We start from the raw sequence: 17,083 nt of genomic DNA, 5'->3' as shown, positions 1-17,083 counted from the left end.
TACAGGGACATAAATGCTCCTTTTTCGATTAGAAGTGATGGGAATATGTAGCCTGGGTGCCAGCCGAACTTAGCCCCGCCCATAAAATATTTGGTCGGGAAGTTCGGTCTGGCTCTGCTCAGTTGGGAAATCATTATGCCCGACATAGAATCAGTCGACCCAATCAGATTGCCAGGGCGGGCTTTATACGATGATGGACAGATGATCAACAGGGACATTATCGACTACGTCACTAAAGAGCGCTTAGTTTGACTTCGTTTGAAACAAACATGGCTGCCGCTGGAGAGCTAGGGTGTGTAGATTCTGCCATCGAGTCTGTTCTACAGGATCTCCACATTGCATTCATTTTGAAAGACGAACAGAGGAACGCGATAAAGGCTTTTATCGATAGAAAAGATGTTTTTGCCGTCCTTCCTACAACAAGTGTGTGTCGCTTAATCTACGTCACATACTACGTTGCTCTGATTGGTTGTAGGTCTATCCAATTGAGCGAAGAGGCATTTTTTCTCCTGGTTCGGTTGAAACACGCCCCATACTCAAAACTCTATCGAGCGGTATCAGACTCACATTCTGACTAGAATCGTGAGTATGATGTAGTCAGGCTAAGGAATATGACCCCCCCCCCCCCTTCCCCCTTAAAGCCAACTTTAAGCCAATGGGGGCTTGTGTCCTTCTTCTCTTTTCATCATTGCAGCTGTGCTGCAACATCATTCAGTCTGCATGGACTTAGCAGAGACCTGAATATCCAGACTGGTAGATGATCTCTCCCTGGTGTCCTAACTTGCTGTTAAAAACTAATGAAAACAGGTAATAACTTGAATGCTTATCAGCATCTGGTTAACAAGTAAAGTCTTCTATCTGATGAGAGTCACAACACAGTAAATGTTGATGCATGTGATCTAAATTACCCAAAAACCATGCTGGTAAAAGTTATGAATTTTTCTTTAACACCATCACATTTTTTAAATATTTAATGTATACAGACACAAACCAGCTTGTATTGAAACTTTCTAGTGTCATCAGTTCACAGAACATTTAAAAAAATTCCACAGCATCTTTTTCAGTCAGTGCAATGTTGGTGGACAGATGCCAACGGTGATGTCATGCTTTATTTTTGCATATGAACATAATCATCTCACATTCACTTCTATCATTGAAAACTAGTGACCAGAACAAATTTACTGTTATTGGGCACATCGCTGATGTCGGACTATGAGTAGAGGACAATTATTATGGATCAGTTGTTAATCTGTCAGTTGATATCTTCTGCAAGTTTAATAATCGCTATTATATAAACAGACATTTGGACAATTTCAAAACAGTCGCTCAGTGTTTACTTTGGTGTGAATGTGTGCGTAGGAAAATGTGGGACTGACTGGTTTACAATCAGGAAACCATGAGCGGCCAGTGGATGAATTTAATTGCTTTTCATAGTGTGAATGATAGTTTACATGAAAGACTGTCCAATATTTGAATGAATCATTTTGAATACTTAAAGGTTACCTCACTGTTTAAGTGCATATGCTTTTTCAGATTTGCTTTAATGCCTTGAATTTGATCATGAGTCACATTAGAAATGTGTAAACACGATAAAACATGCACCACATAAGCCCTTTAATATGCAATCCTCCAGCTGGTGCTGCTAAGGTGTGAGCACCATCTGAAAAACAGGGGGCATCCGGATTTGAACCGGAGACCTCTTGATCTGCAGTCAAATGCTCTACCACTGAGCTATACCCCCCATGTGTACCTGTGCTCAGGAGTGTGAATCTTAACCATCCTGCACAACTTCTGTACGTTTGATGTAGTGTGTTTATCTTTCACCACCTGCTCTCCTTTCATGCTCAAATAGCCAGCTATCTCATTGCCAACAAACGTGATTAGTCAGCATTGTGTAACCATGGCGATGTGGGCTGGGTGGGCTCATAATGCAATGCGTGGCCTCTGCCGAACCTGAGTAGGCCATTATTTGCCTGAGGTCTGCCAATCAGATTACAAGGTCCCAGTTTGCATCAGAACATGAAAAATGACAAGTAATGAAGGCTGTTCATGAACACACTGGGCTCATTTTCCCTGGTCGACTTCCTCTGTGGTCTGGGACTCTTGCTGCTTTATCTCTGGCTCTATCTGACTGCTTTGATCATCTTCAGAGGCTCTCTCAAATGCTATGCCAAATGTTAATAGCAGTCATGCTCCAAGGAAACGATGTTTTCTAAGAAATATGTCAAGAAGAATAATGTAGAGAAACCTGATTAAACATTCTCTGTTTTTCCTCTGTCTTTCCAAACCCTCCTACCCCCGCCCCCCGTCCTGCTCTCCAACCTTTCAGGGAAAGTACGCCAAGAGGAAGAGCCGATTTAAGCGTTCAGATGGAAGCACCTCCTCTGACACAACCTCAAACAGCTTTGTCCGACAGGTAACATTTCATACTTAATCCTTCTCTCAGACTGCTAATCAGGGCACCCAATGTCAGCTTTCCTCTCGTCTTATTTAATGATGAATGCTTTCATTTAATTAAAGTGAGGACTTTTAATGCCAGTAAGTCGGTGGCTTTGCTTAACATATGAATACTGTACATTACTTTTATGTCTTTGCAGCTGTTTTTTTTTTATGAGTAATTAATTCAATTTTCAGACAAGAAGTAAAATTTTAATTATTAGTCTTTTAATAAATCCAGAAGATTATCAGCCGTTTTCATTTTAAGGCCTTTGCCTAATTTACTTATTTGTTTTAAAAAGCTTTATAAAACCTGAAGGTTCTCTAGGAACCTCGACATTGTCCATGAAAGCCTTTTATTTCTCAGCCTCTGAAGAAACTAGAAACATAAAATGAAAAATAGTTCAAGACTAGGCATTCAGCTTTCATTTCAAATGGTCTTTGCCCCTTTGGTTTTTCAATGTCTAAAGAAAAAAACATCTTGAAAATGTCTTGAACCACAATGCAACATTCACGTCATCGAAGGCTGATAGGGTAGAAGCAAGCGTGTGTTGCATCGGGGCTGAATGACGGGTTAAGTCATTTGTCAAGGATTTACTATTTTTTGCTTCTTAAACATGAAAATGTGATACTTTCTGCCTTATATAAACGGCACATACTCATATAACACCTCATCCAGGCTCTACAAAGCACTTTACATGCATATTTCATTCACACAGATGTATTATCATACATATCACACACATATACACAGCTGCACACACCTTCCAGTTGAAAGATGACTATTTTACCAACAAAGCTGCCCCATTTATCAGTAGCTCTATATTTTGGCATGCTTACCATTCAATCCAATTATAATAAGTAGTTTTATGACACTTTAACTCTCCTGAATCTTGGTCTCTTGAATAACAAAAACCTTTTGTCATATTTGCTGAAACTATCACCATCCGCTGACAGTACAACACGAGACAATAAGAAAAGAACAAATCTGGTTCTTCTGGCTCCTCTTTGTGCTCCTAATTCCATTTGCAAGAATCCACCATGAATTACCAGAAGAGTGTCTAACAACTGCCACCACTACAGTTGCTATAGTTACTAGTTAGTGAGTGCATAACAGCCTCCTCTGCAGTGAAGGGCTTTGGAGGCAGAGCTGAAGCACAGCAGAGAGGGACGGGTAGGGATCTACAAGTTTTTTTTATTTTCTTTCAGACTTATTTTCATTTCATTCTGAATCATTATTGCAGCAAAGCAACAACAAACATGTCAGAACATTTATTTGTGAAACTGTAGATGATTGATTCTTTCTCACCCACACAGTGTTACTCTTACAAGCTAAAACCAAATTCAGTGTCATTCTAAACATTTCAGTCACTGCAGATTCAACCAAGCTGTGGGCTTTGTTTCTGCATAACTACCAACATTAGCTGGATTGACAGTGAAATCCCACAATTCAATTCAATTCAGTTCATTTTTTTATTTATATAGCGCCAAGCTCACCCCAAAAGGGGATAATTCCAAACAAAGGCAGTCTTCAAAAAATAAACTTGCGCCTTCGATAAGTGCAAGATACATATCTCAGAAAGTGTCACAGAGGTTCATTTTTACTGCACTGGTGGCATTTTCTGTTGTCACTGTGATTACCCAGTCAGTTTTCCCTTCAGATTGTCTGCTATTAGATCATCTAAGTGCCCAAAAACCCTTTATTTTGTTGTCTTTAAATTAGACAGATCTTCCTCTCTTCATCTGTGTGAAACACAGGCCCCTCACAGACGAAATACTTTGATAACAGCAGTCAAGATAACAATGAAACTCTTAAACTGCAATTACACAAATTCATCGTAACAGCTGGAACTGTGAGACATCAGCAGAAACTCATCCAGGGCTGATGATAAACCAACATTCCCCAGGTGTTAGATTCACCCTTCAGGGATCCCCTCTGACCTTGACCCCTCCCAACCTGTAGATGTATTGACTCTGTTGATCGATGTGTTCAGTAAATCTGTAAATCTGCAATCTGCTCAGCAGCAGAGCTTAATTTTCCTCCTAAGGATGGGTGAAGAGGAGGTTGGTTTCAGGCATGACACACATATGACCCCCGCAGCAGTCCTTGTCTGGACATGACATTTCTCAAATCCACGCTGTGTCGCAGCTAAACAAGCCCCCCTTTTCCACCTGACCTCTTCATTTGTGAGAGGAAATGATGTGCCCCGTGCTGAATGACATTTACTTGTTCAGTACTGGTGTTGCATCGAAAAAAAAAATCCCATCACTGTTGGTAGACTCAGGGATCTGAACTCTCCTGTGGTTTCTAAAGGTTAGCTGCGTTCTCGCCGGCATATATCCCCCATCCCACTGCCTTTTCCTTTATTAACTCAGGGTGGAGAAGAGCCACGTGCACTGCAGCCCACAGGAAGGCAGAAGTCTTAATCTTTCCCGCTGTATGAGGGCCACGTCACCTGTTGCGAGAGGGAAATATGCTCACAAGTCCCATGTTTTTGCCCATCATTTTACTCATTAATGCTGGCAGTGGGAGGGTCAGAGATTTGAAATTGGATGGAGTCTTTTCACGTGTTCATAGAAACCATTTTAAAACTGAACAGAAAGAGAAGCCTACAGGCGTCGTATAGGTTTTTGTACATGTAGCCGATATTGGCGGAACAGCTGAAAGCGGAGCCCTGTATAGGCTTTACAGTCTCACACACGCCTACGCAAGCGCACACTCGTTCATTGGACACACACTCACACACACACACACACACACACACACACACACACACACACACACACACACACAAATGCATGAGAGCCACAATCAACCAACAGTAGAGCCGGCTGGTACACTCGGCCTGGTTTCCATGGCAACCAGGCTACTGACTCTCCCCCTGTGTGCAGGCACAGTGGGATGGAGAGACGAAGCAGAGGATGTTTCTATGGGTTTGTGTTTGCTCATGTGTGGGTGTGTGTGTGTGAGTGTGTGTGTGTGTGGGTGCGTCCTGTGTAGTTTGTGTGTCAAGTTCAACAAATACACACTCTGTCTTCAGGAGCGCGAAAACAGGCTGTCTGCTGCAGCGGTGTCAACCAGATAGCATGTTTCCTGTTGTTTCAGCAGGATTAAGTAAAGTTGTCATTTTCTTTCAGTATATACATATCATTAACAGCCAGAAAACATGCATGCAATCATCAAACCAGTTAGAAATAACCAATAATCTACTGAAGTAATATCGCTAATCAAATCAGAGGGTGTTTTTTAATGATAAATGTGTAGCAGATACTGATAGATCCTCTGAAGGTTGAGGTCCACACAGAGAGTCCTTCAGGGGGCCTGAAGGCTAAGATGAACTTTATCCTCCTCTGCAAAGAGACTGAAACACAATAATACTAATAGTCTGTTCAAAACTTTAGCGGGAAGTGGGAAACACGGGTAAAAAAAAAGGATGCTGCTATCATTTACCATCTGCATTACAAACATGGTGATCATCATGTTTCTCTACCTTCATTTTCTGTCATCTCCCCACTGTGACATCTTAATACTCAGGGCTTTAACTGCCAAACAGATATTGAATGAACATTATGAAGAGTAATTGACATGGTGTGGAAGGTTTAGAGCCTAATGTGAAACTAAAGCTTCTTGCATTTGTTAGATATCCTGCTGGAAAATAATTTTTGTTTGGAAACGGATATACTGATTTAACCTGTATCAACTATTAGAAGACCCGGAGCCGCTCATTCCCCTCATAAAGAAGTCCTGGCAGCCATATAGGAAATATTTTTAGGGTTTAAACTCTGAGTCCCTATAGTCCACATTGTTCATCTGGCAGGTCAAGGAGCCAACTTGGGATCTGTTGGCAGCACACTATTTTTTTCTCATTCCCCAGCTGATTATGTTGTCACATACTACAAAGACAAGGAATGACGAGGTGGAAGGGGCTATGACCAGGTAAGCCGCTGCCATTAGTTAGAAGTCGCCCTCTAGTGGAAAGGTTGGACTCCCTCTACCACTGCCACTATTCCCCTTCGAGCCACAATTATCTGCTTGTAGACTGCTCTCTTTTAGTGTCGTGATTCGAGACGGCAGGGTCATTTCCAAAGTATATCTTACTGCAATTACATAGATGAAATCAAGTAATGTGTTCCAGAAATATTGGAGGCTAATCGTATTGGGTAATTGATTTTTAGCTGCGATATTCGACAGGTACTTCAAAGAAGAAGCCCTCGCTGCTTCAAAGTGTAACATCCAGACCGTTGTTCTTCATGTCCTCAATTCGCTACTGCAGCAATGAACCATTGACTCACCCTCCTTTCTCTCTCTTCCCTAGTTCTATATTAATCCCTCGTCTCATTCCTTTATCCGGTAAATAGACAAAAAGACAGAGATGTTGTGAAGAATGAGATCAGGACTGACAGGGAGAATGGAGCAAAAAGAGGGGAGGGGGTTTCCCTGGGCACTGCCCAGTCCTCTCCCACGTCAGCTGGGGCATTGAATGGCTGACGGCTGCATACCAAGCCTCCTTCTGGGTCTCAGTGTGTTCACGTCCCTGTTTCTGCCCAGCCAAGGCTAAATATATTTCCCCAGTTTGCACATGTAGCACAAGTCCTGCAACCTGACCCCCAGCCAGCTCGAGCTCCCTTCCTCTTCACAAGGTTCACGTTCCTCTGGGTTGTGAAGGTGGGGGGTGGGCGTGTGTGAAGTGGTAGGAGGTTAAGAGAGCGCTCTCTTAGTTCCAGACATACAGCGCTCTTTTCTGGCTTTCCATCTTCTCACACACACCACACACACACACACACACCCACAAACACACACATGCACTTGTTAATCTGACAGGCAGATATCACACGCACACAAACACACACATATAGTGGAAACTCTGTCCGTGGAGTCTGGCGTTGCCCCCTTGGTTCGCCGTGGTGCGGCAAGCGTGGCAAACGAGGTATGGAGAGGACTGAGAGGATTCAAAGGCCTGTTATGGTAAGAAGGATCTGGATAAATGACAAGTTGCACGTTTAGCTGCATCTGACTGAACTGGAAGCACTTTGTGCAAGCCTTGTGTGTAAAATGACTGAGTTTTGAAAGTTCAGTAGAGCTTTTTCCCTTTGAAAAACAAACACAATTTTATGTCATGTTCCAATAGCATTGTATCTCCCGGTCTGCGACTATCTTTGCTCCCCCTCTTCCGACTGTACTGTGTGATTCCATTTTGGGCCGGGCCACAGCTGCTGGAAAGGCGCTGTGTTTTTAATTAGACCTCCAGTCCCACTGGTTGCCTCTTGCTGTGCTCTGCCTGTCCAGCCATCCGAGGACCGTGGCCATTTCAGGGGGCTTCTTTCAGTGGTCTCCCCTGGCCCTGACAGGCCTGGGTTGGATCTGGTTATAGTGACACTGAGATGCCAGATTAACTTAAAGCTGGAGTAAACCAAGATTTCATTGGCTCAGTTTGGTTATAGATTTTACATAATGTTTGCAGTTAGGGCTGTGGGATGATTTAGCATTACTTTTAACAATTATTTTCCATCTATGAGAAATACATCACTTTTTCTGAGCTGAAAGTGGCATTCAAAGATTTCTGTCGTAAACCCAGAAGTAGTCCCATTTGTTGTCATATTTGTTATTTGTCTGGAAAAGGGTCAAAGATTATCAGTTGATGTTTGTTAACTCTCTGCTGATCAAAGATTGATTAAAGATCAAGATCAGCACGTGGCGATGTGTTTGGTTTATATTAAATTCTGCTATCCAGATTAAACAATATCAGCAGTTTTACACATGAAAAGGCTACCTGATATCAAACTCAACCCGGCCGTCACACAGTTTCCAGGCTCAGGTTGACGTTGTCTCCACTCTAACTGGGCCAACATCATTTACACATGCACACCAGAAGTGCACTGAGTGGGCCGAGTCTGCGCACCTTCCAAACGGCATATCAGCCGACGCATATGCTAAATGACCCGCTTAGATACAGCAGCAGCGGCAGTGGCGCAAATTGATTATATGGTTTATACAAACACAAGAGGTTTGTTTGCATGGAAGGAAACACGGTACCGACTCTGCTGAAAATGTTCAAATGAATGCTGGCAATTTTTTATTCTCTGTGGCACATTCATCGTGTCAACAAGACAGAGATATACTCATTCCTCACGAGTTGGGATCACTTCTAGCCAACTCATGCAGTGGCGATAGGAAAGCGAGTAGACCCACTGATATCACTGGCAGAAGGGTGTCTGTTTTTCCCCGATCCATCACTAGAGCCCAAAGTATCCACCTGAATTTCACATCATTTTAAGTCAACACAGATGTGAAGCCTGAACATGAGTTCCGGTAGTATATTGATATGTTATACCATCCTTTGAATATAACATGCTAGTGATGTTACTTTTATTGCTCCACCATAATTGCATTCCTAAATATATTCCTAAATATCAGATCAAATTTCATCCCCTTGAAAATAATCAGGACTGATTGAACTGTTCTTGCTGTTGGATTCCCCGTTCTGCTCTCTGATAATGGGGATTTCTGTTCTGTCCAGTCCATGACTCATCTTTCTTGTTATTTCCACGCCGTCCAGCTGGTTGCCATGACGCTGTGACAGAGAAAAGGAATATAGCCATTTACAGCCACCGGGCAAGAGCTTCAGCAACATATGTTTTGTTACTTCCCCTTTTATTTCAGCTTCTCCTTCTCTTCATGCTGTCTTCACAGCATGAGCTGTTAACTCTGTACAATGTGACTGCATGGTAGAGCTGAGGTTTGGTGAGCAGGGGACTAGATATGTTGCGTCCCTGATCGGAAGAGAGTCAGAGTCAAGTCAAAGAAGATATGTTGTTTACACTTTTACCTCTTTTTTTGTTTGTTTTCACATCATCTGATGTGATAAGTGTGAAGATATTTTTATCTGTTTAATTATCAGGGCAGGGAGTTTCAGTATGTGTTAGTTCTCTGATGGTAATCACTTCTTAGTCATACGTTGTGAAGTCTGACAACACCTGCTGTGATGTTCCTGTTGCACGTGGCAGTGACAGATTCAAATTTTAAACTCTTCCCTGTTTTCTGGCACATATATAGGAAGACACTGTAGTGATGATTTACTCTGCTTGAAATAGAGGAAAGATTGGAGAATCATCACAAAATTGATATTTTCATGGTCTCACCAAAACAAAAGTGCTTTAGTTCATTCTGCTGCTCCCTTGTTGCATCGGAAGAAACTATGTTATTTGATTTCCTTGCTGGAGGGTGACTCTTTTCAGCCCTCATTATTCAAAGCATTTGTCTTTTGCCATCCCGTCCTCATTCCTTATTCTATTACCCCGCTCTGTTTTGTTGCTCTCTTTTCCTGACTCCATTTATTCAGTATCAATGCTAAGGAGGTGTAGATTCATCATGGTGGCGGGCCACTATGCAGAAAATGATGGAGACTTAGACTGCTGGTGTGTTTCACCCCGAAAACTTTTGGTTAGATTGTCTTATTACTTAAAAAAAAGGTGATATTTCCATTTGAAAATGTCCTCAAATGCCATCATGTTTTGTTTCACTCAAACCTACGTGGTCTCGTAGGATTAAATCCCCCTTTCTGTAGCTTACCTGCCTGATATTTTCCTTTTGTGCATTTTATTTATAATCGATTCCTAGATCTTCTCTTTGTATTCTTCCTGAAGCCCTCCCTGGCTGCCCATAACAAGCTGCGGTGATGGTTACTATGACACTGGGGTCTCTACTGTGGCCCAGCCAATAGGAAGGCCGCTCTGCCATCAGGTGGCCTGTAGCTATTTTGAACAGGAGCTGTATGTGAAGTGAAGCAAGCAGCTAAATTAGAGACACTACCTAATGACATCAGAGAAGAAGAAGGAGAAGAAGAAGAGGACAAAGAGAAAGAAATGAAAATGTGTAGAAAGTTTATTAATTTGCTTATCTATTAGCAATTTCTGATAGTTTCAGGGAAGAAAGGGCTTTGAGAGTTTGTTGAATAGCTTCTACTTCATCTCTTCCCTCGTCTACCAAATATTGACTTTTGTGTCCCTCTCAGTCTCTTTTTTTCTGCTTGTGTGTGACGTGAATCAAATGGCCGAGTGATTCACAGACACAAGATTATACAAACGCCTCTCCTTCCTACTCCTACTTGCTGTTGCTGGATCGTCACCTGCTGTAGTGAGCAGGTTAGTCCAAGGTTGTTTCTGACGTGATTCCTGCATTTTTTCTCAAAAAAACATTCCAGTGGGTTCCCCATCAAGTGCTCCATCGTGTGGTTCACAAGATGACTCAGGGAGTCACACAGGTTGTTTTCCTCATTAGAAGCTGAATGACACTCACAGTATCAATCCTCCTACTCGAGAGGGATGCTGGCACACCACTTTGATTATTTGAGTAAATGAAACAGGAAGTGGGGATGGTTTGTGGATGCCCGAGGACGTGCCGGGTAGCCAGCCATCGCCTTGGTAACAGGGAGTGTCTACGTTCAGAGTGCTGTTGCCAAGTCGCAGAGCGCCTCAGTGCGACAGGTGGCAGAGCTAGAATCAACATTAGTGTTTGTTGTTTCATTTTAAAATGTGCAGGGACACATGTGGTAATCATAAGCGTAAAGGAGGATTAATCACACACAAATGCCTGTGCAAACTCTGACACACCACAAAGATGCCCATAGCATGACCAGTTTTTTCTCTGGATATATTTAGACCCAAGACTCCAGTTAGGTGTGTATTTAGTTTGACGTGTTTTTTTCTTGATTAAGATTTTTTTTGAGAAGTTCCACTTTGACATTTTGCCACTGCTTGATGGTGCCGGTTGGAACACAGACAGGAAACATGGGCAGTGAGAGGAGATATATGGCTTGCAATAAAGACCCTTCACTGAAATCAAACCCGGGGCGCTGCTGTGACACAGTATACGTCTTTACAGATAGGCCAGCAGGACACTTTTAAAAAAAGACACAACAAAATACAGAGGTTAGAGTTGGACTTAAAGCCCAATCTTCTGGCTTTTAGCACTGCACTCGTAAACATTGTCTGTTTAACTAAAGACAGTTTTTAGCCTCTTCACCGTTCCTTGCATTTTCCCACCATGTCAAAACCTGCCAACTGCAATAGTCAAGACACAATTTCACAAATGAATCTGTTTTTTTGCCTGATTTGCGTGTGTGGAAAGGCCTGGATAATGTTTTGTTAGGGGCTTAGGGGATTCTGATGCGTCAGTTGCCAGATGTGACGTTGCTATGAGGAAAAGTGTCAGTCTGATTAATGTCAGAGGAAAGAAGAGAGACACTAATAAGTCCAATCTGGATCTAGTTTGATTGTTTTATTATTTATTTGAATAAATCTTTGAAGGTTCAGAAGGAAGAATCGTCCAAAATGAGGTACTGGCTACACATTGCCCTTTTGTAAGCTGGAAGCCAGAAAGATTTAAAACATTTAACAATGTGTTCTGGTTTTAAATCTTTTAAAGTAGAAGAGTAAAGCAGCAAAAGAAAAGTAAAGTCGATACAACTAAAAACTGTATTTCAGCGTGATCTTTAAGTTGACAAATCTCGTTTTTTTTTCTCCACCATTTAAGATGTCACGCAGCTTCCTGTGGTGCCACGAAAGGCTTCAAACATCTTTTTCACAAATATAAACATCATTTTGATAGAGCAATTCAATAAAAACAATATGGAAAAACCACACCGAGGATGTTCATTCCTCTTTCTTATTTTGTAGAGAAAAATAGAAACAAAACATAGATTTATTTGATAGCTGAAGATTCTGGCTTCATAAAATGATGTTATCGAGCTGATACGTCCAGTTTGAACGCTCTTTGCTCTGTGGTAAGATGCATCATTATCCTGAAAAATAACCTCAGCATCACCAAGCCTAATTTTAATTGATGATTAAGTGATGAATCAGAAAAATGTTCATTTCCACCTGTGCGGTTATTGTAGGTGAAATGATTGCCATCTCCCCTGGTCCTTTTCCCGACATTAAAGCTAAATCATCAATGATTGTGGAAATGTGCTTGTTTCCCTCAGGCAGTCATTCTTATATGTATCATTGGACCTGCACCATCATTATCTCCTTGTCCAATGTAGATTGGTGATTCATCACTGAATATTACTTTCATCCAATCATCCACAGTCTATAACTGCTTGTCTTTAACACACTGTAACCTTGTTTTCTTCATTTTTATGTGTTAGTGATGGCTTACATTTGGCTTTTCTGGATGTAAATCACATTTCCTTTAGACAATTTCATACAGTTCAGTCACAAATACTGACTTCTGTTTCTGCCCATTCGTCTTCTATTTTTTGTTGTTCATTTTCTATTTTCAGACGTATTGCTTTGAGTTTTTTGTCCTGACACACTTTACGCCTTCCTTTATCGACCAGTTTCCCTCATACAGCCTTCCCGTTTACTTTACCAAATGTTCTGACTTGGAACAGCCAACATCTTTTGCCGCAGTTTCATGACCTTCTTGAGGAAATGTTACAATGCCTTGCATTGTTTTAACTGACATTTCTATTGTTGGGGCCACGTTTCCTGTCAGTCAGCCAGGTACAACAGGTAGTTAAGCTCTGCAGACACTCTGTTTCAACTGAAGACTCATTTGCATATTTAGACTTGTGCAGGTGTTTGTTTTAGAAATGTAAATTACAAGTTGATTGCAAGCGCAATTATCCTCCAAGTGTGGCAGTTCCACTACATTTGTCAGGGGTTGTACATCTCAGAATTTTTATAACACAGACTCAAATGTATTTGGTGCATTGAGCTTTCAATTTTTGATTTTTTTATTCATTTTTGTTTTCTTGTTGCTGAGATTAGTCGTTTTTTATTCTACAAAGAAGAGGAGGCATCTTCACGTTTGTCGAAGGGACATAAATGTGTCCTGGGTCACATTGAAGGACCACATGCATACAGGCAGCAGTTTTCACAATGATGTTTTATTGCTTCTCCAGTTTATGAAAAAAAAAAACGTATTGTAAAACGTGTCGTGTAATTCACAGAAAACCTCCTGCTTGTTCTTTTGTGTTCATTCCTGCAGTGACAGTGAACAAAAGCAGCTGTAAGCGCAGCACCAAAGCATTAGATTTGCTCTGTCAGATCTGGGAGTGATACATTTATGCTTCTCAGAACTGATTTTTAATGTAACAAAGCAAAACTTGAGCGGGAGCATTGCAGCAAAGGTGGTATACTGTATGTTGTACATTAGAACCTGCCTGTTACACAGCCCACGGATGTGTAACAGGCAGGTTATTTTGAGCATAGGTTTTCAGCCTTACCTTTAGAGACTGGTCCAGAATCACAACTGCAGAGAGTTTAAAGACTTCACTTTGTGTGTCTGTAGTCGGCAAAGATTCACTGATTCTGATCTCTGCAACATCACTAATAATTTATTATTTATCTCGTATCATTCTGGGATAAATGCAACTGAGGCAGGTCAGAAACTTATGAATACCATGTGTTTATTTTCTTGTAAACAGCTGAATGAGATCCGATCGCAAGTGGTCTCTGCATGTCGGGATGCATTTTAATATCAAATGTGTTATAAAAAGAACTTAAAGCTGTCCATTATGATCAGATCCCACAGGACACATGATGATATCAGGTCTGAACAGCCTCTCACACACAAATGAATCACATAATTATAGTAATACCATCTATTATTGATGAATACATCCGCAGAGATAGCCAAGGGTTCACTTAAAATGCATGTATATTTATATAGCTTCTGGTAAATGGACTGAATTTAAATGCTTTCTTGTCTTGTTGACCATTTAAAACACTTTATTAAGTGGATTTCTTTGTTACAACACTGAGCCCATCTGCACCATCTTTGGAGTGCAAAGACCTGTTCGGTCTCCTGAGCCACGGCCACCCCTGTAACCAGAGAAAGAACATATCCAAAATAGTCTCTTAACATGTGAGCAAGCAAGCAAGTTAAAACTAAAAAAGACATCCGCCAAAGTTTATGATGAAATGCAGGGTTTCTCTTTTAGCTCTGACCAGGAAATATTATTTGGTGTTTTTGGCATAATGCAACCGTCCAATAGAAAGCATCAGTTGTGCAACCTGTCCCAGCAAGAAGAGAATAACTTCCTTTCTTACACTGCATGTTGTGGTTTCCATCGACAACCTACCATTACGTTAGCATCCAAAGTACATTTCGTGAGTCATAGAAGTTGCCAAACAAAGTTGTAATAAAAAGAACTTAAAGTTAAAATTCGGGTTAATTCTTAGCTTCACTTCGAAAGGCCCAAGAATCTAAAGTGTGTGATGATATTTTGACCATACTTAAACAAAGTGAATGGTTTGTATAAGGCCTCAGTTAAACATTTATAGAGGTGAGAGACAAGGCCTCTGTGTTTAACTTTAGTTCTCACAGTTAAGTGCAGGAGGTATCTCTTCAAATAAGTGCCCAACAGGACGCCTCGATCCATCATCACTGCCTGTGAGGTACTTCCAGGAATCCGGGAATTCACTTAGACCCCTTGTCACCGAACCAAAAGTTTAGATGCTAAATCAGTGTTTCCTCTAATTCCTGGATAAAGATTTCTAAAACATATTAAACTTGTGATTTTATTCATCTCCTTTTTAAACTCTCATGCACTGAGAAAGTAAAACTTTTACTTTGTAAAACTTAGAAAAAGTTTGTAACATATTCCTCAAACTGCGTTCGGAAACTAATTACCAAACGGTACCTGGCATCTGTTCAGTGACATACTCGCTAAGTGTGATGTCTGACTACAAATGTGCAGAGAATGTTCAATCAGCATTACATATGGTGTATGTCATCTTTGTGCATTCTCACCTCTATTTTAAAAACCTACACCTAGTGACTCACTTCTTCTGCCTGGCACATTCAGCTGTTCACATGCTTGTCAGTACCTCCTACAAAGCGCCAAGCAACCTGTCAGCTCAAAAAATAAAACAGAAACAAGTGGGATTGTTATATAAATTGAACACTCAAACTCTTCAGAAGCTGAACAGTACTTTGGGCCAGTGCTGCAGGCTCATAGGGGGAGCAGGTTTTTATTGTGGCATGGGTGTCTGGATTGGGGTCAGCAGGAGAGAGTCAAGTTACTGTGCATGAGTGGTGAATGTGTTGGAAACTGTAGCCACTTCATGAGAAATTTATATCCTCACTGATATTATAAACAGTCCTCAGGCCATTTTTTCCCCTCTCTGTCCATGTTTTTGTCTGTACTTGACACACCCACACACTAAATCTATTGTGCCTTTTGCATAAAGATTTAGGACCTCAACTGCACTGGGGCTTCAGTGAAAATATCGGCCAGTTGTTATGCATCCTTTCCACCTCAAATTACACAGAGTCAGCTTGCATGCAAGATGAAGGCCAGGGGCCCATTTTGTGTTTTTGTAGGTTTCAGTCCTGACAACTAAGGGCCAGGACGCATGCGTGAATGTACAGTAAGGTGGAGAGAGAAGATGAACAAACAGGTAATCTGGTTCAACTCTTGCACACATAGAAAAGCTGGAGCTCCACATGTTTATTTTCTTAGGCTATACGCTTCTTTTTTTTCTCTCAGAAAGTATGATTCAGAGGCTCTGCGTTCGTCTCTTGGTACTTTCTTCCTCCTCACCTTTATGTAAATCCCCTTTGCATTTCAGGGTTCTGCAGACTCATACACCAGCCGGCCATCAGACTCGGACGTGTCCCTGGAGGAGGATCCCGAGGCTCTGAGGAAGGAGGCCGACAGACAGGCTCTTGCCACACTTGAGAAAGCAAAGGTTAGAGATCTACGATTGCACGTCATTCACGTTTGTGATGTGGTTGGTCATTGTTCGTTTTGGAAGTTTTGACACTGTTAAATCTGCTCTGAGCTCTCACCTCTGTGTTTTTGCGTATCTCAATATGCTTCCAGACCAAACCAGTGGCATTTGCTGTGCGCACAAACGTTGGTTACAACCCCGGCCCCAGCGATGAAGTTCCTGTGCAGGGCATGGCCATTTCCTTTGAAGCCAAAGACTTCTTGCACATTAAAGAGGTTTTAACATCCCACATACTCTCGTAAACTCTTGTCCATGCACAATAAAACATAAAGCCATGATTGATTTCAGCACACAGCATCATTAGATTCTCTAACTTACACTAAGCATGTTTACATGACACTTGGAAAAAAACAAATTATTTTGTAAGTCCAACCAAAACTGAACTTTTAAAATACATGCAGATATGTTAGTTTGACCAAAATTGTATGAAACTGAGCTTCTCAAAAGTTGACTAAGACACCCAGATGATGCTATCTTTTGTCAGACAACTAAGAGACTGTTACTTTGCTCTGATAAAATCTTGACTTTACAACCGCAGCATCTTCAGAGAGAATCTCCATTCAAGTAACTGAAAGACAACATCTATGCAGTGAAATTAGCTTACTCTCCCACTGAGAAAGTTCGACACTTTCTTGTCTTGAAATGTCTTGAACATTTACTCACACTGTATTACGGTGTCTCACATACTTCAGTCAATAACTTTTCTCCCCCTGCACATGTATACGGGAACAAGGACGGTGGTCCAATTTAAAATCCCAGCCGAGCTGTTACTGTAGCGTGTCTCAGCCGTGCTTGTAATCGTGCTGGCTGTCGGGAGAACTCTGGAAGGGTTTAAGGCAGAGGGTTTCAACAGCAGAGCTTCAAGCTTCTCCCCCTTGAAACAACTCGCAGTGATGGTGGGTGG

The 17,083-nt window shown here is 41.5% G+C and overlaps 1 protein-coding gene and 1 non-coding gene across 6 annotated transcripts in view; one reads left to right on the top strand and one right to left on the bottom strand.

Annotated features, from left to right (window-relative positions):
- The window catches only part of cacnb1 (calcium channel, voltage-dependent, beta 1 subunit), a 35,265-nt gene that overhangs the window by 4,324 nt on the left and 13,858 nt on the right, over nt 1-17,083 (top strand). For 4 of the 5 annotated variants that reach the window (XM_075454735.1, XM_075454736.1, XM_075454738.1 and 1 more), the window contains exons 2-4: nt 2,330-2,416; nt 16,018-16,137; nt 16,272-16,394. In XM_075454735.1, coding sequence (XP_075310850.1) covers nt 2,330-2,416; nt 16,018-16,137; nt 16,272-16,394 — 330 coding nt within the window. Of the gene's footprint in view, nt 1-2,329; nt 2,417-7,120; nt 7,403-16,017; nt 16,138-16,271; nt 16,395-17,083 lie in introns of those variants that run through there. The other variant, XM_075454737.1, reaches the window with a different exon arrangement.
- On the bottom strand, nt 1,670-1,741 carry trnac-gca (transfer RNA cysteine (anticodon GCA)). Its single transcript has one exon. It is a non-coding gene; the product is annotated as a tRNA-Cys (tRNA).

This window comes from Odontesthes bonariensis, chromosome 21 (genome assembly GCF_027942865.1).
Source record: "Odontesthes bonariensis isolate fOdoBon6 chromosome 21, fOdoBon6.hap1, whole genome shotgun sequence".
NCBI classification, from domain to species: Eukaryota; Metazoa; Chordata; class Actinopteri; order Atheriniformes; family Atherinopsidae; genus Odontesthes; species Odontesthes bonariensis.
Note: the sequence above shows the minus strand (reverse complement) of the source record. Positions and strands in the feature narration are given on the sequence as shown.